Source organism: Daphnia magna, linkage group LG9, assembly GCF_020631705.1.
Source record: "Daphnia magna isolate NIES linkage group LG9, ASM2063170v1.1, whole genome shotgun sequence".
NCBI lineage: Eukaryota > Metazoa > Arthropoda > Branchiopoda > Diplostraca > Daphniidae > Daphnia > Daphnia magna.
In genome coordinates this window covers 6,978,062-7,003,332 of record NC_059190.1, presented here as the reverse complement: position 1 = coordinate 7,003,332, position 25,271 = coordinate 6,978,062, and the positions used below count along the sequence as shown (strand labels likewise).

At 34.9% G+C, this 25,271-nt stretch overlaps 2 protein-coding genes and 1 pseudogene across 5 annotated transcripts; 1 reads left to right on the top strand and 2 right to left on the bottom strand.

Annotated features, from left to right (window-relative positions):
• The first annotated feature begins 1,170 nt into the window (after positions 1-1,170).
• LOC123475653 lies at positions 1,171-2,720 on the top strand (annotated as a pseudogene).
• A 2,241-nt stretch (positions 2,721-4,961) lies between these two features.
• On the bottom strand, positions 4,962-6,755 carry LOC123475888. 4 transcript variants are annotated; one of them, XM_045179095.1, is made up of 5 exons: positions 5,822-6,251; positions 5,595-5,763; positions 5,435-5,535; positions 5,272-5,376; positions 4,962-5,197 (listed from the first exon to the last, which is right to left on the bottom strand). In XM_045179095.1, exons 2-5 carry the CDS (start codon positions 5,740-5,742, stop codon positions 5,195-5,197), a joined length of 357 nt encoding a protein of 118 aa, XP_045035030.1. In that variant the 5' UTR covers positions 5,743-5,763; positions 5,822-6,251; the 3' UTR covers positions 4,962-5,194. The 4 variants fall into 4 exon arrangements, 2 of the variants coding, with proteins under 2 accessions (XP_045035030.1, XP_045035029.1); XM_045179094.1 differs by having other exon boundaries at positions 4,962-5,376; XR_006651432.1 differs by lacking the exons at positions 5,595-5,763; positions 5,822-6,251 and adding an exon at positions 6,702-6,755 and having other exon boundaries at positions 4,962-5,376.
• A 16,328-nt stretch (positions 6,756-23,083) lies between these two features.
• Positions 23,084-24,578, bottom strand: LOC116936255. Its single transcript, XM_045178927.1, has 2 exons — positions 24,477-24,578; positions 23,084-23,951 (listed from the first exon to the last, which is right to left on the bottom strand). The coding sequence occupies exon 2, from the start codon at positions 23,871-23,873 to the stop codon at positions 23,130-23,132; it is 744 nt and encodes a 247-aa protein (XP_045034862.1). The 5' UTR covers positions 23,874-23,951; positions 24,477-24,578; the 3' UTR covers positions 23,084-23,129.
• Positions 24,579-25,271: the final 693 nt, after the last annotated feature.

The window sequence follows — 25,271 nt, the reverse complement described above, 5'->3', positions numbered from 1 at the left end:
AGCCGGCTCGTATTCAGAGCATGGTTGCGTTGACGTTGCTGTCCCACACGGTATACGGAAATTTGGGATAAGCGTAGCAGGTGGATGAGATGGGACGGCAGAAGGTTTCCAGACATCTGTTTTGTCAAATCGGGACGTTTCCATTTCGTCGATCTCTTCGGCAACTGCTAATTCGTTTGCGAGCTGTTTGCGTAACAAGGAGCCAGTGTAGCGTTGTTTCTCCAGCTCCATTTGCAATTGTCGTTCCTTACGTGCTGCTTCAACCCGTCTTTCTTCTACCTTTCTGACGGTTTCCAACTGCTGCATACGTTCATCCTCTTCGGCTTGTTGTAAGGCTTCAGCTCTTTCCTGTTGAATCTTTAGTTGCATTTCCTTTTCTAGCCGCTCTGCCTCTTGAAGTTTACGGCGTGTCGATGAGGCTGATGAACGGTTAGAAATGCTACTGCGGCTGGAACCTGCAACTGATCTTGCGCGGGCATGACAGGAATCTAAGTAGTTGGCCACGTCAGCTAACGCCTTCGAATGTTTGATGGAAATATCAATTCCCCAGCTGGTTTCTCTGTCCAGCTCTTCACCGTCGAACATACAGACTTCCACGTAGCGATGGTGAATTCTTTCAACTATGTCGTATGCACGGACCAAGCCAACTCGATATACGTTGACTGTATCAACATCTTCTAGCATCCGGACGGCAAGGAGAGCTTGATTGAGTGACTTCATGTGAATTCTCTTTGCCTGAGTACGGTAATGCTTTAGCTCAGCAGGATCGTTGGTCGTTTGCCATTCTTCCAATTCCTCCTCCGGTTCTTCTTCTTGAATAGCTTCAAGGGGAAAGGCGTTGTTGGCCATGCTTGAATGACAACGGATGACGTAAGGGAGCAATTTGCGGAATGGATACGTGATCTGCCACGCGGGACTGGTTTGCGAATGTAACACGTTACACGTTATTTAAGACACGAGCTTGTCGACGAGACGGGTACAAGCTTAGGTTTTCGACAATCAAGTTATTATGACAGTACTTCGAGCGTAGACGACTCAGGGTGCTAATAGGGCGAGCACGTGTGAACGTAAATCGTCTAATTAAGTTCTGTTCTAAAAGTAACGCTTGATTGTAGATCCTCTCACTGAGAGACAAATGTCGGCATGAATATTCGTGCTGTGGCGTAAACGATGTGCACGATACAGAGCGATAAGACGACTACAATTTACGGATCAGTTCGTTGGGATTCACGATTCCCGGTCGATGCACCAAAATGTTATCGATACGCACTGACTTTATACTGTAGGTAATTTTCGATACTCTGTATTGTTTTACGGGCACGTTAAATCAAACTGACATTTAGTTATTACAATCCTGTTATATTGAAAACGATTGACGCGACTGTAACTGGTGAATTCTCGTGTGTAATTAACGCCGCCAAACGTGTTCTTCCCTTGTCGTTACGTCGTCTGCGTTCCCCTGCCTCTGTTCTCGCCTATGGAAAAATACCGATCGCGACAAAGCCTCTTCTAGCTATTTCGGAGTTGTAGGATTCGGAACAATGCTATAGCTATGTTTGGTAAATAATACTTAATTTTCAAGTGTGTGTTTTTTTGTTGTTTACCAGACATTTTTTCTGTGTTGTTGTTGATGTTGCAACAACCACTGAACATTTTGCATTACAAGTTCCCCCAATTGATTTGGGCTCACTTGCTGCTGATTTCATTCTAAAGCTTCTAGCAGAACAAAAGCTACCACTAGTCAACATTAAATATGTGATGGATGCTGGAACGCAATTAGCCAACAATGCTGTGAACAACAAGTTACAGGAAGCTATTCGATTGATAGTGAACAACAACTTGGATCCTCTTTCTGCTTTGTCTAGTATTTTGCTTTGCAAAGAAACCCCATTTGCTCAACTAAGGCACCAGTCCTCCCAAAACCAATACTTTGTTAAACACTTTGGTTAGTATTCATTACAAGTGTGTACAGTTAGTAATGTGAGTGTGACAAATTTTTAAATTAACATATAGGCATGATAGAACCAGTCAACATCAAACTCCCTATTCAGACAGCAGATTTTGGTCGTCACAAAACAGGTAAAGATCAGCATTTTAAACCCAAAACCTACATTTACGTTCCCATTCTAAAACAATTAGAAAGAATTCTTAACTTTAAGGATGTGTTTCATGAGGTAGTCAAAGTTAAAAAATAAGTCCAACAAATATACCTCCTTCGAAAGTGGGGAAGGTATTAAAACGAATTACCTTTTTAAGACTCATCTTGGGGCGTTACAGATCCTATTGTATATCGATGAAGCCTCAATAACAGCGGATAATAGGAATCGTTTGAAAAAAAACAAACTTCTCTTTGTTTATTTTTCCTTGGGGAATCTTGAAAGGAGGGATAGGTCCACTTTTAAAGCCATCAATGTAGTTTTCATCTTTCGCAACACAACAGTGAAGCAGTTTGGTTTAAATGTATTGCTTAGACCTCTTGTTGAGGATTTGAAAAAACTAGAACAAGGTGTTGTTATGAATATTCTTGGGAAGGATCCACTATTCGAGGTACTCTTGCTGCAGTGATTGCAGATAACTTGGGGAGTCACCAGATAGGTTGCTTCAAAATACGATTTTCTAAGGGTTTCCTTAAGTGCAGACTATGTCTGGCCGTTGACCAAGACATTAAATGTAAATTCCGAGATAACCTATTTCTTGCAAGGGAAAAAAAAGTCAATTGAGGAAGTTAGGGAACACTTTGAACGTTTACATGGTATAACAGGGGCATCTGTTTTAAATACTTCCATGTTATTGGACCCACTCAACACAATAAATCCTGAGGCGCTCCATATTCAATCCCATGATGGTAAGCCATCTGTGGATTGCCGTAGGAGCCTCCTGGGGAGGCAATTATCCAGCTGATTGATACTTTTGTTTCTCGAAACTGCCACATTGTTGCAAATTTGTTATATTTCACTTGAATTTAAAATAAAATTTACGATAATTTTAATTTATACATAATTTGCTAAAACAAAAATTGTTGTTATGCAATTTTCAAATTGAAATTGAAAATAATTTTTTTTTAACTACTGGCAACAGGCTTCGTTACTGCTTTAACCCATGAACCTTCGACGCCATTTGCAGTACAGCTCAGCCACTACTCAGTCGCACATTATTGAAGGCTCCAGTTTTTTGTCTCCTTTCTCAACAGTTTTCTCGCTTTTTTCCACTGCATATCAAGGTAAATAGTTTTGTTCATTGTTTTTGTCCACGGTGGTGTGGTATTTACTTCTAATGGCTCTCAAAATTGGGGTTTAGCGGTTTTCAAAAGTGGCTTATGTTTCTGTGCGGTATCGTCTTGCAATCGTCGACTGTTAGGTTGACGCCATTTTGGATCGATTGTATGGCCTGTTGAGTTTTTCTTTATGGCTGATCAGCATCAGGTAACAACTAATTTTTTTAACAATTTCATTTTATGCAGATTAGCGTGTCGTGCTACACCACCAGCATAAGCACTGCTCTAAAGGGGTGTGGCCCGCAAAAACCCTACCGAGTTCCGCCGATCTCCACTGCTATTTTCTGCAAATAACTTCGGCGGATCATCGTAACCTTTGAGACGGTTCATTTTAAAACATTTTATTTAGTATATAAGGTTTAATTATATTAAAGCAGTTGTGGGCAGCGTTTTTTCGCAAGTTTGGCTGTTTGTACATAGGAATTATTCTAGTGACTGTGGGTGTGAGGACATGGCTAGTGCGAATCCAGCCAGCATTAAACGTAGAAAGAGGAGAGATATTCAGCGTAACGTTCGAGATTTAAATTTTTAAATAATGAAGGATGAGAGTGAAGAGGAAGTTTTTTCCGAAGCCGTTGATGTCGGGCTAAACGCAGAAGGGTATGATCGGGACCCTGAAGCAGAGCTTGTTCATAATACTTTTGTATTGGAAACTGTCGAATCAACTGAAAATTTTGAAGACGATTGTTCAGACACGAATGATAGTAATACTGGCGTTTCATCTGCAAGCGTAAGTGGAAATAGTTCCATATTTGATTTTGAAGAATTAAACCACGACGGTGACTGGCTAGAAGGGGCTTTGGGTGGAGATCAATCATTAAAAAAAAATTGGCTTCTTGGGCTTTAGTTTGTGACGTAAAACAACATGAAGCAGATTCTCTTTTGAAAATTTTGCGAACTCAACCTGGTTTAGAATATTTGCCTTCAACCTGCCATACGCTAGTAAAAACCCCTCGCGATGTTGTTTTAACTGAAATGTTCCCTGGTTTTTACTTTCATTTTGGATTAGAGAAGGGCATTGTAAATGCTCTTAAAAATGCCTCACTTGATAAGGGTGAATTTGATTTGAACATTAACATTGATGGACTTCCGTTGTCAAAATCTGGTGGAAATCAATTTTGGAGCGTTCTTTTGCGGGTGGCAAACTTAAAAGGAGCCAACGAAGCCCCTTTTAATGCTGGAACATACTGGGGTTTAGAAAAACCATTTGATCCAAATATATACTTGGAAGTGTTGGAACATTCTTGTCGCGAGTTAAAGGTTATCCTTGAGTATCGTATAACTGTAAGGGGTGTACTCTTACGATTTCGCAATTGCGCTTTCATTTGCGACGCTCCAGCAAAAGCCTTTATTTTGAAAATTGTAGATCATGGTGGTTACAGCTGCTGCCCTAAATGTGAAACCATAGGTTATGCGGTTGATGATAAAGCTGGAAGGACTCAAGTAAACACTGTTAAAAAACTTACCAACTATTTCGGGGTTAAACGCCCTAAATTCTCGGCAAACCAGATCTGGGGTTACCAAACCCGAAAAATTTTTATCGTATCGCAATACGAATTTGTTGTGGTTGTTACCCCTAAAGTTTCATGGTTATTTAGAAGGTTACCTAGGTAAATTATTCTATAGTAGCCTATCCAGCTAGGGAACGATGAGCCAATTAAAGAAATTAGACGGAATGTAAGACGATTAAACTTTGTATTGCTCTTTGCCGACCAAAATTGCATTTTGTTTGAATGTTGTCAGTTCAACGAAACATTAATGAACGACGACGACGACAATGACAACGAACAAAAGGTCAATTACAGTTTAACAGCATTAAAAGTGTTTACAAAAAGAGGTAAACCAGGGCAATTAATGGAACAATCATCTTTTAAACCGAAGACCTCACTTTGCAGGAACAACAATGATTTCAATACTTGCTTACTATATTCGATATAGAAAACATAGTAAGAGGAAAATACGTTCAACAATGCGTCGGAGACCGAGTTAGAAGTTACCAAAACTTGGTTATCTACGATGACGTGGAAGGAATCTTCAATTTGAATGATGAACGGGGGACGATTGACCGATTCCTTTAAAACCGCATCCAGGCTAACTGAATCCTGAAGAAAATGGATGAAAATTAAAAAGAATCAATGCAAAGCTTTAAAACCAACATACTTCTTGAGGATAATACAGAAAGTGAGAAGGGATAACACCCTTTTTCTTCCTGACTGGAATTAGATAGGGTAAAACCTCAAGTGCTGCGCAAGCACAAATGTCTAAAAACAGAAACAAAAAATTTAATGTTAGAAAAGAACTGAGTACTAAATTAACTAACCAAATGACACTTCCAGTTCATTTTTAGGATACAATCCAAGAACTTTGGTAACCTCCACTGTATTCTTCGTTTTTGCTAATTGTAGAATACGAGGAACCATAGTTGTCCAATTCTTCATAAAGGTATTGCAAATACCCTTACCTTTCATTAATTCAAACTCGTACTGAAGCTATAAGCAAAAATTAACAGTTAACATGGGATAAGGTTAGGTGAAAGATAATAATTACATAAGTAGTTTGGTTAAGAACTGGACAGGCTGTTTTTAGAATCTCAGCTACATTTGCAAATTTGTTGGCAAAAATTTCTCTTTGCCTGCCTTCGAAAGTCAAGAGATACAGAGCCTTTATACTTTATGTTGAACCAAAAGTACGGCAAACTTGTAACAATTTTTTGACATTTTCAGAATAAGATGCCACATCAATAACCGCAACTATATATTACAAAATAGGTCAGATTTGAAATGATTCTATACTTAAACATTCCTCTGATACCTGTTGCATGTTCGGCATCATTTTCGACCTCTCGCCTTGTTTTTTTGGCAGCTGGACCTTGTTTGTCAAAGCTGCTTACGTTTTTCACACGACCACCTTTCGAACTGAATTGCTGCTTGGCCACTCGTCGTTTGTATTCCATAATCCTCTTTAATTTTGAGTAAAAGATAGCCTGCATAAGGAGAGATTTAGTGACAATGGCAAGCATGAATTACCGAAAATAAATACAAACGTTTGTCGCAGTTTGGTCTTTCTTGTCAATGATGAGGTTTTGAAATCTCGCCAACTTGGTGTCTACAAAAAAACGGATAGAATCCGGATGTGCATGCAGCGTCTGAATCTCAATGGAGTCGGCTAATGTCCGATATACAGCCTTATACTCGTTTTCGGACAATAGAGTTTTCGCATTTTTCATCTTCTCGGTCAGGGCGGTTCCGAAAAATGATGGCACTTTGTATCTTTTAGTATCAAGTCGACGATACCCTTTATCATTACGTTCTGACAAAGGGAAAATTTGGCTGTAAATTCCCTGAGCATTCAGCTCTTCATCGGAGTCTGTGGAAAAAAATAATTACGACAACATTCACTTTCATTAAGCCTACTGTACTAATCATACCACTAGGCACATGCTCAGAACCTTGTTCAGAATCCAAAGCAATAGAACTAAGTTGCTTAGATGTACAAGCGATCACCAAATTGTCTATGCAAAATAAATCAAATGATTACGATAAAATTTACTTTCACTAAGTATACAATTTACCACTAGACACATCATCACAATCCAATCCAGAATCAAATGGAGAAATAGTATTAAGAAGCTTGGATGTAGTAAAATTCCCCAAATTGCCTGTAAAAAGAAATCATAGAAAATTTTACTAGACATTCTGTGTTAAATGACTAAATAATATACCTGAATGTGTGTAATCTTGAAAAGATGTTCGTGAACTATTTTGGTGAAGAATGGTAGTTGATTGGAGTATGTTATCAAAGTTTTGTGATGATTGTGACTCATGCATGAAAGGGACAACCACACCTTCAAAAGTGAACTGTGGGATTTTTTTCACGACACAGCGCACTTCAGATAGATGTTTTAGGGGCGAATTATCAGATATCTTTACCCATTTACTCACTCGGAACTCACTCTGTCTTTCAAAACTACAATACCCTGATTCAAAGACACTAGCTAACTCTTTATTTTAAGCAACCATACGATTTGCAATTTGTTGCAAGTCGCTTTGCTCAGTTGAGCTTTCTTCTAGAATAATTTCGTATGGGGCATTTGCCCTACCGTCAACTAATTCGACAAATACACACCGTTTCTTCACGTTATCGAGAGACGCCATTTCCGTTCCCATACAATAAAATCTGACAAGTCTTACACGGGTTAGAGGTTGCCGTCTTGCCCTGTTACCTAAGACTATGCTTGTTTGCGTACCTTTTTAGTAAATTGTTGGCAACATAGCTACGTCATATTTGCTTTAGTTTCCATATTTTTGCAAAAGTGAATATTATTTGTAAAATCGTAAATTTACTGCTTGGAGATGCAGTCACTTCTCAACAAACAAAAAATTCTGGAAACTTTACTCGATTCTTATACTTGCAAAATAGAAGGATGTAACACAATGACAAATTCAAGTCAAAAAATGTTGGGTCATCTAAGAGTGTATCATAAAAAAGATGGAAACTTTACAAGTCCTTGTTTATTCAGCACTGAGTGTTGTTCATTTGATAACAAAAATCAGTCTTTCCTTATTGAAAAAAGGACAGATTGTTTGCAAATTGCTCTGAATCCCTTACAACTGAAGAATTTTGATGTCTATCACTTTCATTCTGCCTCTTCTCGTTCCCAGAAATTGTATGTCCCTACTAAGACAGAAATTCATCGCCCTGTACTTCTGTGAGTAATAAACCTGTTTTTGTCTATTCTAAAACTTCTTTCTCTTTGAAGCCCATAAATTTCGGAGTTAGTTGTCCAAAATATTTGCGACATACTTGAAAAAATGAAAGTAGTACGTAAAACCCCAGAATTTTCGAAAAAAATCAAAATTTCGTACATTTACAAATTTTTGGTGGTTGACAACCCCAAATAAGTGGTACCCTTTTTAACAGTGAATCCAAGGGGAAGGGTTGTTTACGTAGAGACTGGTGCAGCATTACGCGACGACGAATCTTTCAGGTCACAAAGTGACCCCGATCATCACAGAGGATGGACCATTCTTGAAGAGCTGCCAATTGATCTTGTCCTTGATGTACCATTTTATTACTTGCATTTAACTTTACTGGGAGTACATCGTAAGTTAGGCAATTTATAGATTAAAGGGGGAGAGTTCAAACTTAGTCCGTTTAAGTTACGACGAGTAGATGATCACCTCGTTTCGATTAAAAAGTACTATGAAACTATGAAAGAGTTGGAAAATCTCCTTTCCACTGGAGACGTAAAAACTCGATTGGTAAATTTGGTCTTCTGTATGTAAGGTGTACTTGTACGCAATGAGTGAACCTTTATGATTTTTTTCTAGGTTGTCTTGCTTGGACATGTAGGTGGAGATGTCGTAAGCAGCACGACGTATCGTGTCATGGCCAAGGTAATGACCAATAGACTTGGAACTGATATCACTTGGACTGGTCGGTCAAAACCCAACGAATTTAAGCATAAAATGTTGGACATGCCAAGGATTTTGAAAATATATATGATTTATTCCAACTGCAAATGTTTCATTTTTAGAGTCTGGACTAAGCCCGATTTTGTTATGTTTGTTTGCTTATCAGAGTTTTACGGATTTTTGTTGAAAGAAAAAAGTGTTGTAGTAACTACGAAAAATATTGCGCGAACCAAAACTTTCGTAGGTTCACCGTATTTTTCGTAGTTGAGTAACTACGAGAAAGTAATTGGCAAGCGCAGTTTCATAGGGTACCCGTTGTTTTCGTTGGTACTCCGTTTTTTTCGCGGTTTGTAACCCCGAAATATTTTTGGCCAACCACATTTCCGTATGTGCCCCGTATTTTTCGTAGTTTACTGACTACGACAAATTTATTGCCTAACACAATTTCGTAGGTTAACGTTGTTCGACAAGATAATCAAAACACACACCACTAGGTGGCTCTCGTACACATATACGTCCATGTGTGTGACGTCTGTGCTCGTCTCTATAGCAACGTTCTAACGTCGTAGTCGTAGAAGCAATGTTCGAAGATATAGTCTCCCTCAGAGATTAACTTCGTTATCAAGTGAACTTAATTAGTGTTCTTTCTTTCATGTGTAAAACAAAAGGTAATTATTAAGTGTCACATTGCATATTCATGCATTGCTTATTTGTGTAACGCATCTATGCGTATTCAAGAAAGGCCCTACTAATGAAGGCAGAGAGAAGCCCACGTACTGTTCGTGATGGCTAGTTCTTAATAAAGAAATTATCTAATGAAACGCCCTTGTTATTTCTTATTCAACAGTTAACCGTATTATTTGTAGGGTATCCATATTTTTCGTGGTTGGAAACTACGGAAATTTGTTTCAAATACAATTTTTGGTAGTTTCTCCGTATTTTCCGTAGGTTTTCGAATTTTTCGGGGTTCATTGTACAACATTTTTGTTGCCAAACAAATTTTTCGTACAATGCCCGTTCTTTTGGTGGGTTCCATGTTTTTTTTGTGGTTGACAACCACGAAAAAGTGGGATACGTTTTAACAGTGATCATGTGCCAAGAATTTTTTAAAGAGAGTAGACCCGGTGAAAGTTTGGTGCAATGTTTAAAGAGTCTTTTGTGGGCCCACGTCAGTTGTGTGTCTAAGAAAACACGTTTTTATGTTAAGAATGTTCTAAAATTGGTTTCTGTGATGTACAGTATCCTGCACAAAAATCCGAACACCGATTTAATTTTTTAAAGCCACCTATTGGCGGGGTAAAGGGTTTTTTGTTTGTTTTTCTTTAAGAGGGAGGGTAGACGGGGTGATGGACACATAGGGCAGGGTTGGGTAAGTCTAGACATTTTATTAATGCCTTAAGGTATTACGCTTTAAGGCAAGTAACAGGTCGGGACATTTTTGCAACCCCCAGGGTGATGTGTTTTTTTTAAACGACAGTTGGAAATGTTGGATTTAGGCTGTGTAATATTCCTTACCCAAAATTAATTAGAGAGCTGCCTGTGCACAATAACGTCGATACCGATGGCATATGTGTAGAGCCTCTGATTGCGACGCCGTAGATCAGTGTTCGATTTCCGATAAGGTATTGTGAAATATTTCGCATCTATAGAATATTCTTCATTCGAATATGCTGGGAATATTAATTTTTTCAGAACGAAGAGAATTATTATTTTTAAAATTATTTAATAAACAAAAAAAGCACACATTGCTCGATGAAAACTTGTTTTAATTATGAACGATAATTTCTCGAAAGGTAACCATAATAATTCATCACCTCATCTGGAATCGAACACCGATCTCCAGCATTACATTCAGAAAGGCAAAACCAACGCCATTGACAACGACGAAGACATTCACAGGCACCTGGAACATAAGTTAAATTGTTTCGGTAAGCAACATCACCAAGCCCAAGCCCTAAATTTTGAACTGTCGTTTAAAAAAACACACCACCCTAAGGGTTGCAAAAATGTCCTGACCTGTAACTTGCCTTAAAGCGTAATACCTTAGGGCATTTTTTTTTTAGGTCTAGACTCACCCGACCCTGCCCTGTCGTGTCTATCACCCCGTCTACCCTCCCCCTTTAAAAAAAAACAAAAAACCCGCTACCCCGCCAATAGATGGCTTTAAAAAATTAAATCGGTGTTCGGATTTTTGTGCAGGATACTGTACATTTGTTTTGGTTTTTTAATTTTCTCTTCTCATCGTTAGCATTTCTTACCAAGAATAAACAATTGAAAGTGTTTCTTTTTTTCTTTTTTTTACATTCTGAGTTAAGTGCTATCACTAGGCATGTTACAAGGCATGTTACAAGGCAACATGCCCCACTGGTGGGGCATATTAACCTTATATTTTTAAATTTAAAAAAAAATAAAGTATCTTAAATCGACACTTAATTTTGAAAAAAGATAGGGTTAAAAACGCGAATTCGGACACAGGGCAGGCTCTTTCTAATTTCGGACACAAAAATTCATTTTTTTCCATACTGTTATTGCAGTCGCAAAGAAGATTTAATACAAAATCTAATGGGAAAAATTAAAAGTAAAAGGGGAAATGCGTTATTCAACTAAAAAACAACTTATAAATCCTTGTAATACCCGAGAAAATTCTAAATAAAATCTAGTCGTTTTGCTTACGGGCGACCTGTCTAGATTGTGTCCTAGCTACTAGCTAACTCTCCGATGGCACAAAGAATATCAAAGAAAAAAATGTATGAATCCTTAAAATAATTATACCAAATTGTAGAATATAAAAAGCTCTTTAAAATGCGTCCAAGTCTGGCTAATAAAGTGCAAAATTAATCATAATTTCAGCAATATAAAGAGAACCCCAGTTTTGCTAATTTCGGACAGACAATGCTAATGTCGGACACATTATTTTTTTTTTTTGGAAAAAAAGTTTTTGCTGATATTTTTACATCAATCGACGCAGAATTTTAAGACGAATCGATTAATATACAATGTTTTTATGTTTTTTTGTGTCCTTTTGACGCAATTCACAGAAAAATACATTAATGACTCTGGATCTAGCCTGAGCACATCCATAAAACTCTTTTATAAAATAAATTTTCATTGATTCATAAACAATTAAATTATCTTAAAGCCAATAGGGTTTTTGTTTTTTAGAAGACAATTCCCTAATTTTACTATGCCCTGTTAACTACGAAACGGCTAACCCTTTCGAAAATGTTCTCTCTTATTCGGACACATATATTTTCGTAGAAATTTTAACAAAATACCAATAGATTTAACTATTTAACTTTTGTTTTACCCCTTTGCCCAGGTGTAAGAGGGATTTTATTGAAATCCCTTACATTTCTGTAATTGAGTTTCCTTTTAATTTTTGCATAAGCTCCCATGATGCTAATTTCGGACAGCAGACTGCAGCAGACTACACAAAATGAACAGCTTTTATTATTGTTGACAGATATCTGTGATAGCTCAGTGGTACGGTGTTGGGATCGTAACAATAAGTTCGATGGTTCAATATTGATTGAGACCAATATATTACTTTTTCTAATTTTCTTTTTTAGCTTATTTTTTGTTAAATTTTTAAGTCGCTCAATATGTCTTAAACTTAAATTACCCTAGCCAATATTGATACGGTTACCTTCCCTGAAGTGTCTTTTATAAAACTATTCCATTCGGTAGTACATTTGTTGCATAAAATTCATCTAATTCGTTATTGCATTCTCATTTTTTTTACATAAGCTCCCGTGTTGCTAATTCCGGATAGTAGACAACAGCAGATGACACAAAATGACATGCTTTAATTGTTAATATGTAATATGTGTGATAGCTCAGTGGTAAGGTGTTGGGCTCATATCAACAACATCAATGGACCAATACTGATTGAAACACAAAATTTATTTAGTTTTTTCCTTTTTATGCGTATATTTTGTAAAATTTTTAAGTCGCTTAGTATGTTTTAAACTTAAACTATCCTAACTAATATTTATATGGTTACATTCCCTGAAATTGCTTTTACAAGACAATTCAATTTGTTGTCTATTTTTGAGGAAAAATCTTCATCTGATTTACGATTACATTCTCATTTTTTTTACATAAGTCCCCGTGTTGCTAATTCCGGACAGTAGGGGAGAGTGGGGCTAGTTGGCAGGAGGGCAAGTTTGCAATTCCTAATTTAGAAGAATTGTGTGAAAGAGGTTTTATTGAAATAATTCGTAGTCAAAGATGTTTATTGTGCGCACATTTGTGCAAAGTTCTATAAATTTATCCCAAATAGTTTAGGAAATAGAAAATAACGAAATTTTTTGCGTCAAATCCACAATAGTTACGTGCTTGGTATTCATCAATTTTATCTTTTCTTGGTATGCATATAATTTTTAAAAAATATTAGTTTTATAGAAAATTGTGTCCTCTATTGAACTGTAACAATGGATTTGTTTTAATCAATTATAAAGGAGTAATAAAAATTTGTATTTGAATAAACCCCGGGTTGGGGCAAGTTGATACATTGCAAGATGGGGCATGTCGGCATAGGCATTATACATGCATATGTATAGTACATGGCCTGTCCAAATGTCAGGGAATTGTAAGTCGAATTTTTGCTAGATATGACTTATGGTGAACAGTGGTATGCATTAGAGGCCAAAATTTGGCACATTTTAGGTGTTTCACTTTATACGATGTTCACCTGTGAAATGTTTGCCTGAATTATGTACATATATTATTTTTTATTTTTTGCATTTAAGGCTATTTAATCTTTATGTAAGTTATCTCAACTTATCTCTGAGTTTCCCACTCTAAAATAACTATGGGATTTTTGTTTATTGTAATTTTATTCTAGTTTGTTTACAACATCAACATTTCACTGAAATCCGTATTTGAAATACATGGGGCCAACTTACCTCACTACCACTGCCAACTTACCCCGTTAGTGGGGCATGTAGGCAATTTTTTTTTAGCTTTTTGAACGTTGATTTCGATATAAATTCTTCAACGTAGATCAAATTAAAAAATAGAACGAGAAAGCTGGTTATCTGAGCTTTCTTTTACAATTTTTTGGGTGTCAAAATATGGAAAATAAGAGAAACCAGAGAAGAAATTAAAAAAATTGTACCAACTAGCCCCACCCTCCCCTATACTGCTGCAGATGATGTAAAATTACGCTGCTTTTCATACAAGTCGTATTATGTCAATAACAGCGTAGTGGTAAGGTGTTGCGCTGGGAACATTAAGTTTAATGGTTCAATACCCATGCGGAAATAAAATATTTTTTCTTCAATTGTCATTGTTTTTCTAATTTTTGGAAAATTTTTTAAAGTCGCTTTATAGGTCTTAAACTTACATTATCCTAGCCAATATTGATATGGTTAGATTCCCAGAAGTGTATTTTACAAAACTATTCCATTCGGTAGTACATTTATTGTATAAAATTCATCAATTTCGTTATTGCATTTTCATTTTTTTACATAAGCTCCCGTGTTGCTAATTCCGGACAGTAGACTACAGCAGATGACACAAAATGACATGCTTTTATTGTTATTGATAGATATCTGTGATAGCTCAGGGGTAAAATGTTGGTTTCATAACACTAAGTTCAATGGTTTAATACTCATTGAGACGCAAAAATTATTTTTTTATTTCCTTTTTATGCGTATTTTTTGTTAAATTTTTAAGTCGCTCAATATGTCTTAAACTTAAATTACCCTAGCCAATATTGATACGGTTATATTACCTGAAGTGTCTTTTATAAAACTTTTCCATTCGATAGTACATTTGTTGCATAAAATTCATCTAATTCGTTATTGCATTCTCATTTTTTTACATAAGCTCCCATGTTTCTAATTCCGGACAGCAAACCACGTACATAAAAAATAAATAAAAAATAAAAAAATAAATAAATAAATAAAATTACTTCGTTGCTAGACAAAACCGAACACTCAACCCTTGAAATGGTAGAGCAACGTCTTACGCTAGAACCATGTAAGACAAACTTTTGTCTGTATTGTATAACATGTCATTTAGTCTATTTCTGCTGTCCGGAATTAGCGTCACGGTAGCTTAAGCCTATGCCAAAAACCTATGCCAAACACAAACAAAAAGCCTATGCCAAAAACCAGAAAAACTCGATGATGAATTAGACGAATACTTTCCACCTGCTATAGTTATGATTTTAACAGTCTGATAAGGTACACGTCACGGAATCGAATTGTATAAATATTGGTAGGGATAATATAAATATTAGACACATAAAGCGACTTGAAAATTTTTTCAAAAAGGCGAAAAAAATATACAGTCGCGGCTGTAAGTTTCTTTACGTGTAGCTCAAAAACCCGCCATTTTACTGTGTATTGGCGGATGGTATGTGCCTATGGCAGAGGTTGAGATACCTTATTTGTTCTATTTTTTTTTTCTTACACCCTACCCCTCCGCTCATATTTACTTAACTCTTCTTTTATCGAAAATTACTATTTTACCACGATGTGTCATACGATTACGCAGCCCTATTATCTCACACTCTAAAGAAATGAATAAAGAAGACGTTTTATGATTCAGTCAAACGATGGGACTTAATGTTAATTTCCATGCCCAAGTAAGTCAGAGTGTAGCTTAATATTAAGTCGTTATTGTTAACACGTTAAATAGGGTTGCTTACCATATGCCACATCGTGATAAAATAGTAATTGATGCACAGCAGCGGCTCCCTACTTATTGTTTCCTACTTAAGAGGTGCCAGGGTCTCTTACATGGCTTTGGATACTTAAATTCCGCCCATACTAACACGAGATTTCCTACTAAAAAAACCTGTTTCATGTAAGAATGTTGTAAGTAGTTAAGTAGGCTCAATAAAGGGTCTAGCCTACTTAAAATTCATTCGCATACTTTTTTTTCTGTAGGGCAATTATATAATCCTTAGTCAAAAATTCAGCAAATGACTTCTATCATATCGAAATTTGTTGTAATTATAAAGATATATCCATAAATGGGGTTCAGAAATGAAAAAAAGATGTCGCACACCGCGGGATTCGAACATCAGACCTTCTGAGTCATAATCCGATGCTTTACCACTGAGCTACATTCGATGATAAATAATATGCAAACATAGCATTATATACTATAAAGGTCTGTTGGGTGATAGAAAAATTTTAGGAAAAATGTTTAAGAAATGGTATCATTTGATTTTACGTGCTGAAATTCTGTAATCAAACACCACCGATTGATAAAATTTTTGAAGTTCATAGTTATAATTTGAATAAATTTATACTAATATTAATTTGATTAAATTAAATATCGTTTTCTTAGTTGAAATAGAAAAAGATAGAAAGAATAATGTTGAATTATCTACCGAAAATCATTACCTTTTTTAACAGTGCAACATTATAAACTTCCCGGTATTCCTGTGATGGAATTTGATGTGTTCAAAAAAATTGTTGGATTTTCAATTGACAGTTCATGAGTAGTGTTTGATCATCAAAATTCGTCAGAGTTACAAGGTACTTGCAATTTTAACGACTTTGATTTAGTCAACCTGCTTCACTGTGCAAGGTAGGGGAGAGTGGGGCTAGTTGGCAGGAGGGCAAGTTTGCAATTCCTTATTTAGAAGAATTGTGTGAAAGAGGTTTTATTGAAATAATTCATAGTCAAAGATGTTAATCGTGCGCACATTTGTGCAAAGTTTTATAAATTTATCCCAAATAGTTTAGGAAATAGAAAATAACGAAATTTTTTGCGTCAAATCCACAATAGTTGCGTGCTTGGAATTCATCAATTTTATCTTTTCTTGGTATGCATATAATTTTTTAAAAATATTAGTTTTATAGAAAATTGTGTCCTTTATTGAACTGTAACAATGGATTTGTTTTAATCAATTATAAAGGAGTAATAAAAATTTGTATTTGAATAAACCCCGGGTTTGGGGCAAGTTGATACATTGCAAGATGGGGCATGTCGGCATAGGCATTATACATGCATATGCATAGTACATGGCCTGTCAAAATGTCAGGGAATTTTAAGTCGAATTTTTGCTAGATATGACTTATGGTGAACAGTGGTATGCATTAGAGGCCAAAATTTGGCACATTTTAGGTGTTTCACTTTATACGATGTTCACCTGTGAAATGTTTGCCTGAATTATGTACATTATTTTTTATTTTTTGCATTTAAGGCTATTTAATCTTTATGTAAGTTATCACAACTTATTTCTGAGTTTCCCACTCTAAAATAACTATAGGATTTTTGTTTATTGTAATTTTATTCTAGTTTGTTTACAACATCAACATTTCACTGAAATCCGTATTTGAAATACATGGGGCCAACTTACCCCACTACCACTGCCAACTTACCCCGTTAGTGGGGCATGTAGGCAATATTTTTTTAGCTTTTTGAACGTTGATTTTGATATAAATTCTTCAACGTAGTTCAAATTAAAAAATAGCACGAGAAAGCTGGTTATCTGAACTTTCTTTTACAATTTTTTGGGTGTCAAAATATGAACAATTAAAGAAACCAGAGAAGAAATTTAAAAAATTGTACCAACTAGCCCCACCCTCCCCTACTTAAATTTGGGAAAGCGATACTTAATTTTGGTACAGCTTTTAAATGTAAGTATTAAAAATGGGTAAAGTATGTTCGCAAAACTTGAATAAAGATACTTAAATTAATACATACTTATTTCGAATGTTTCATACTTAAAATGCCATTTACCATCTTATTTATAAGTGGGATGGTAAGTGTAAGTAGCATAACCACATATAAGTATTTGCAATTTACAGTAAGTGACTTGAAAAACTCGTTTTAAGTAAGAAAATTGCAAATTTAGTAGATTTCCGACCTACTTAATCAATCAATAGGAAATTTCCTACTGAAATACTTACATTAAAGTAGGTTACCGCTGCTGTGTGTTAAGCAGAAAAATTAAGTAAATATGGGTGGAAGGGTAGGGGGAGGAAACAAAAGAATGGAACAAATAAGGTATCTCAACCTATGCCATAGGCATATACCATCCGCCAATACACAGTAAAATGGTGGGTTTTTGAGCTACATGTAAAGAAACTTACAGCCGCGACTGTATATAAGTATGCTACGTAGGATACTTTAATATTTTAAATACTTAAAAAGCATTTTGTCATACTAAAAAATTCATATGTCGTTCTTTAAAAAAATCGTCAATACTTAAAATCGATAGAATAGGTATCAAATTTGGTTTCAGTAGGGGAAGCAAAATTTTAAGTAGGGAAAAATGCGAATTCGGACACCGTTTTGGCTAAGAGGCTTCCTTATGGGAAATGTGTGTATGGCCGATCTGCTAATTCCGGACAAATTTTCTAACACTGGACATTTTTGCTAATTTCGGACAGTAATATTTTTAAAAACTAATTTATTCATTTGATTCAATTTCTTATTCTTAATCGAATTGCTTAAGACATTAAAGGGGGTGCAATGAGAAAAAAAACGAGATATTAATGATTAAAATAATCATAACAATGATCTGTCAAAACGAAATGTCGTCTGCCCAAACCCAAATTACACTAGATCGGCACTCTTCCAAAACACATAATTCCATGTAATTAATACAATAATTAATTTATCTCAATAAGTAGCCAATAGTTTTACAATTAACAGATATAAATTTAAAAATTTTCAAGGGGTGAAAATTCCAAGAAAATGGCGTTGAAATTACGGCTAGTTTGGCTTAATGTCCGATATTACAAATAATAAAAATTCCTCCTAAATTGACATTTCATCGACCATTATTGATATCACTACATTCGTTAGGATGGCCTCTGTTAAATTGTGGAAATCGTAATGTTAAAAGTCTTGGTATATTTATAAAATGAGTGATTGCGTTTCTCCTTTTTCACCTAAGCCACCGTGTTGCTAATTTCGGACAGCAGACTACAGCAGACGACACAAAATGACATGCTATTTATTAACAAAAAATTAATACTATAATAGCTCAGCGGTAGAGTACATTGCTGTCAACAATGGGTTCGTTGGTTTAACACTCATGGTCGCTCAATCTGTCTTGAACTTAAATTATCCTAACTAATATTTATAGGGTACATTCCCTGAAACTGCCTTTACAAGACAGTTCAATTTGCTGTCTATGTTTGATGAATAATGTTGATCTAATTCATGATTGCATTTTCATTTTTTACATAAGCTCCTGTGTTTCTAATTCCGGACAGTATACTGCTACAGAGGACACAAAATCAGATACATTTCCTTATAGTTGATATATGTCTCATATAGTCTAATGGAAAGGTGTTGGGCTACCAATAATAAGGACTATGGTTCTAAACTCAATAAGGGAATAAATTTTTTTGCAATTTATGGTTTTTTAGCGAATTTTTGAATAAATTATTAAGTCGCTTTTGATGTGTTAAACTTATATTATCCTAACTAATGTCCATATCATTAGATACTCTAGAATGTCCTTTACAAGACAACTGAATGCTTTACTATGTTTGATGAAAAATCTTCATCAAATTCGTAATTGTATTCTCTCTTTTTTTTAACATAAACTCCCGTGTTGCTAATTCCGGACAGCAAACAGCAGCAGACGACATAAAATGACATGCTTTTTCTTTCAGGTATTAGATATCTGTAATACCTTAGCGGAAAGATGCTGCGCTGCCAACTAAAACATCTGTGGTTCAAAACTCGCAGAGGATGCAAGAATAATATTTTAAATTTTCCGTTTTTTGCGTATATTTGGAAAAAATTTTAAGTCGCTTAATATGTCTTAAATTTATATAATCGTTACTAATATTTATATGGTTGGATTCCTTAAAATGGCCTTTACAAGGCAGTTGAATTTTTTCACCTTATTTGATGGAAAATCTTATTCTAATTCATGATTGTATTCTCCCTTTTTTTTACATAAGCTCCCACGTTGCTAATTCCGGACAGCAGACTACATATAACATAACATGCTATACATTTTCAATAGTTGGTCTCTGTAATAGCTTAGTTGCTAGACACTGTGCTGCTTAGCATCAGGTCAATAGTTCAATACTGATTGCAGGAATAAGAATTCTTTTTTAATACAGTCGCGGCTGTAAGTTTCTTTACATGTAGCTAAAAAACCCACCCTTTTACTGTGTATTGGCGGATGGTATATGCCTATGGCATAGGTTGAGATGCCTTATTTGTTCCATTCTTTTGTTTCCTCCCCCTACCCTTCCACCCATATTTACTTAATTTTTTTGCTTAACACACAGCAGCGGTAACCTACTTTAATGTAAGTATTTCAGTAGGAAATTTCCTACTGATTGATTAAGTAGGTCGGAAATCTACTAAATTTGCAATTTTCTTACTTAAAACGAGTTTTTCAAGTCACTTACTGTAAATTGCAAATACTTATATGTGGTTATGCTACTTACACTTACCATCCCACTTATAAATAAGATGGTAAATGGCATTTTAAGTATGAAACATTCGAAATAAGTATGTATTAATTTAAGTATCTTTATTCAAGTTTTGCGAACATACTTTACCCATTTTTAATACTTACATTTAAAAGCTGTACCAAAATTAAGTATCGCTTTCCCAAATTTAAGTAGGGGAGGGTGGGGCTAGTTGGTACAATTTTTTAAATTTCTTCTCTGGTTTCTTTAATTGTTCATATTTTGACACCCAAAAAATTGTAAAAGAAAGTTCAGATAACCAGCTTTCTCGTGCTATTTTTTAATTTGAACTACGTTGAAGAATTTATATCAAAATCAACGTTCAAAAAGCTAAAAAAATATTGCCTACATGCCCCACTAATGGGGTAAGTTGGCAGTGGTAGTGGGGTAAGTTGGACCCATGTATTTCAAATACGGATTTCAGTGAAATGTTGATGTTGTAAACAAACTAGAATAAAATTACAATAAACAAAAATCCTATAGTTATTTTAGAGTGGGAAACTCAGAAATAAGTTGTGATAACTTACATAAAGATTAAAAGCCTTAAATGCAAAAAATGAAAAAATAATATACACAATTCAGGCAAACATTTCCCAGGTGAACATCGTATAAAGTGAAACACCTAAAATGTGCCAAATTTTGGCCTGTAATGCATACCACTGTTCACCATAAGTAATATCTAGCAAAAATTCGACTTAAAATTCCCTGACATTTTGACAGGCCATGTACTATACATATGCATGTATAATGCCTATGCCGACATGCCCCATGTTGGAATGTAGGGGAGAGTGGGGGCAATTGATACACTTTTTGGTTTTTTGTATTTCTTGAAAAAAAAACTAAAAAGTTTAATATAAAAATTATATAGAATTGTAGCCTATTATCTCAGATACTAAACGATATTTTTTTATGAGAAAAGATTAATTTTAATAGTACTAAATTGAAAAAACTGAGGTCGCTTCGAGTGTTTCAATTGCCATGGTAGCAGGGCAATTGAAACGGTGTGTCGACGCAATTGCAACGTGGGTTTTCCCATCAGGGAGATTCTTCATACCCACATAAAATGAAAATCACGATATCTCAGCAGCCACAACTGCTAGTGTGATCAAATTTTACCATTAGGTACAATGCGATATACAGATTTTTAAAATATGCTTAAAGTAGATCGTAATTTAGTTGAAAATATTTAAATAATTAAATTTTAAAAAAAACCATTAAGCAACATGCTTTTTTAAATAAATCCCAAACAGCGAATACAAGTATTATAGTTGTGTTAACATGATGATTTACATTTGTTTAAATGAATTACGTCAAATACTTGCAAAAAAAAATGCAACCACTCGCAGACAGGGAATATAAACAAAGTGTTTCAATTGCCCTGTAATAGGGTCATCGTTACATTTAATTATTTAAAATTATTTAAGAGTGCAGGGAAAAATTAAATGACATTAAATTGTAGAAAAATGAATTTCAAATCATCTGAAACTAATTTTATTACTAAAACGTAGCGTTTTAGGGGTTAAAACAAAAAAATTGAAAACGCAAATTTAATTGTTGGGGAACAAAAAACAGTTTTTTTGAGATATCTTAAAAAGTTTTTAATAAAAAAACTCGTAAATTTTTCTAAACTTATAAACCCCCTCATTCTATTAATTTAATTTTTTCAAGAAAATTTCTCTTATACGGCGAGAGAAACAATTTTTGTTTCAATTGCCCTGTGTCTCAATTGCCCCCACTCTCCTCTATCAACTTGCCACAACCCGGGGTTTATTCAAATAAAAATTTTTATTACTCCTTTATAATTGATTAAAACAAATCCATTGTTACAGTTCAATAGAGGACACAATTTTCTATCAAACTAATTTTTTTTTTAAATTATATGCAAACCAAGAAAAAATAAAATTGATGAATTCCAGGCACGCAACTATTGTGGATTTGACGCAAAAAATTTCGTTATTTTCTATTTCCTAAACTATTTGGGATAAATTTATAAAACTTTGCACAAATGTGCACACAATAAACATCTTTGACTATGAATTATTTCAATAAAACCTCTTCCACACAATTCTTCTAAATTAGGAATTGCAAACTTGCCCTTCTGCCAACTAGCCCCACTCTCCCCTATCGGTTACTGAAACTTCTCCGTTTTGAGAACCATGTCTTAATCTTAAGAAACCAAACCAAATTATAGCAATGTATTAAAAACTTTAGCTTCAAAATCACATGTTTGTAAATAAAAAAAAAAAAATTTCAGAAAATTTTCTATCACCTATCCTATCTTGTCCGGATTTTAATCTGAATTAGGTTATAATATTTTAAAATCTAATGTGGCGTAGCGGCAGAGTATGAGACTGCGAATAAATAGCTCCATAGTTCATATCCCACCACGGCTATATCTTATTGCCAAAAATTTACCTCAAATTAGGTAGTTTATAAATCTACAGAATTTTTTAGTAGCCGGTTTAAATAAAGCATCTTAAAGCAATTAAGTACGAAAAAAAAACCTAGTAGGCTGGCCTTTTTAAGTATGAAAAAATAAGTATTCAGTCGCCGATGTGTACATTTTCCCGTAAGGGGCCATGGTAAACGCGCGAAAAACCACCACGCGTTTCCAAACTTTGTGCCGCTAGTGTATAAATTTGAAATATTTTCTTAAAATCAACAGCCCCTACTCCTTATTACCTCATATTTTTTTTATCTTTACCTCTCCTACGTCAAGATCTAGATTTTTTTCAATTGCTCCGTGTTTCAATTGGTTACATCACTCTCCCCTAAGCTACATTCTGACTTATTGCTTTGACATTGAAATTAAAGTTCAGTCTGTTTAACGTTCAGTCTTTTGACTGAACGAGAAAAACTTTTTCTCTATTTATTACATTTTAGAGTGATGAGGTAATAGGATTAATTAAGTATGCTGTCGCTGCTGTGTGGTAGCCTGAATTAGGGAAAGATTAGAAGCGAAAACTAAGAGTGTACACAACGTATTGCTTTGAGTCTTCCTTTGTATTTGTCAAATATCAGCTCATCGCTTCAAGAATTAAGGTGTAAAACCCTGTTGTTATACCATGCTATTTCATAAGTTTCAAAGCCCAAAGATTTTCTCTGTGGAACATTGATTACAGAGTATACATTGGGTTTCGAATCAAAGCGGATCATCCCATAATCTTCAAGTGAATGTATAATGTTAGCTTGTTCGCAACATACTTTAAGGGCTTCATTAAAGTCCATGTGTATTTCGACCGACAACTGCCTTACCTTGTCCATCATCCCTGATTCCAAAATTTGTGGCAAAACGATCCATTCTGCTGATTCAATGTCAATCTTTAGGTAGTCGATAAAAACATTTGCCCCATGTATAGGCTCCAGCATGTTGTATATTGAAAAAAGAGTCCGCGATGGTATTCCAATGTTTTTCTTCCATTCATTTTTGTCTGCGTTGTTTAGGGCCATTTGATAAAAAACTATGTTCTCACTTCGACCGTGGTTTGAAACGTTCATTGATGGATCAAATGAGAAAACTTTGCATCCATAAAGATCCATGGCATCGTCGAAACTCCATTCATAGTTGATTCCAAACGAGTAAACAATACATCGGTCTGGTCTTGGAGCTACTATTGGGTCAAGACAAATCGCTTTCTGTCCGTCCATAGATACGATGCCAGCTGCAGAAGAAACCATTAATCCTCCGAAATAATGAGAAATTTGACAGGACGACTGATTAGCCCATAAAAAATAATCAACAATATGTGAAACTGTTTGCGTTTTCACAGTCATATTCTCCAAGTTTCTCTCATTTGTCGTAAGAATAGCAGGGCAGAGTTTTGTATGAAACTTGCACTTGCTTTGAGTGGGCTGTTTGAAAGAAACACTGTTGTTAACTGTTTTAAACAAAAAATTTACGTTGGAAATTCCCATACTGTTCTTAGCAATCTCAGGGTGTCGTCTAAATTTGGGAGTTGAACAATTAGGAGTAGTAAAATTACAAAATCGTGACAGATTGAGTGGAATAAAATTAAAACATAATAATAATGCAGTTAGTGTCAAGACTACTCTGAATATCTTTTTCATTTTGGCACACGATTTGCAGTCCTCTGAAAATGCAAAATATCAATACGAATTTGAAGGATGTATTTAAAGGATGGTAGTCTAGCTATTTGTAGTAATCAAATATAAGAAAGAATGAAGAAATCATAAAGCAGAAAATGAACCAATAAAAATTTCCTTATTCATAAATGGTTTTCGTAAATGAGAAACATAAAATAGAAAAAAAAAGCAGTTACGTCTCAACTTTTACTAATTGAATTACTAATGGGCCCAATATTTTTTTAATTTGTTATTTTTATTGCAAATTACTGGAATTCCTGGAATATTAAATACCTTTTGAACCTTTATACATTGACTGCAATACAACGCTCGAATATTGGACTGATTTTACTATAGTTTAATCCAGAAACTCTAGATGTTTCAGTGCTTTATACTTATGAATGGAGGATAGCGCACAGAATAACTACACTCTCAATTTCTGATTTCTACTTTTTCACTGCTTTTGGCTACCATTTGGTAGCGAAATGAAACATGCTACTTTTTGGTAGAAACTGCTACCATTTGGACGGAAAACCGTCGATTTTTAAAAAGTAGGGTAAAGTAGATCCTCTACCATCTGCCTACCATTGACAAAAACGGAAAAAAAGAAAAGTCTTCGGTGGGGATCGAACACGGAAAGACATATTACTGATGTTCGCAGTCAAGCGCCTTAACCACTCAGCCATTTTAGCATGTTAAGACTTAAACATTTTCCTGACTATTTCAAGGATTCAGTTAAGAACTTAGAAAAAATTCTGACTGAAAACTAAAGTATGTTTACATTTAAGATATTTGAGGATTTGTTAATAATAAAATCCTACTTTTAATAATTATATATTAATTTTAAACTATAATTTCTATCTTTTTCATTTTTAATTGCTAATTTAACCCAAATATTTCAAAATAACAAAGGAAATGTTAATGTTCAATAACAAATTTAAAAAGCCAAAGTGGAAATAGTTGTATAAAATCAAATAAAATATGACAAATTTAAAAAGGGGAAGTAAAATTAACCTGTAAGTCATCAGAAGAAAGTTTGTTTGCTTCCCAAGTTTTGTTTTGTTATATTCCAATGAAAAGTGCATATTT

Bases quoted from the DNA above. Each gene is read 5' to 3' on its own strand.
- LOC123475888 (XM_045179094.1), bottom strand. From the start codon at position 5,742: ATGAAAGGTAAGGGTATTTGCAATACCTTTATGAAGAATTGGACAACT. The intron at 5,536-5,594 runs GTTAGTTAATTT...TTCTGTTTTTAG, and splicing joins TGAACTGGAAGTGTCATTTG to ACATTTGTGCTTGCGCAGCA. The intron at 5,377-5,434 runs GTATGTTGGTTT...CATTTTCTTCAG, and splicing joins TTCTGTATTATCCTCAAGAA to GATTCAGTTAGCCTGGATGC.
- LOC116936255 (XM_045178927.1), bottom strand. From the start codon at position 23,873: ATGACTGTGAAAACGCAAACAGTTTCACATATTGTTGATTATTTTTTA.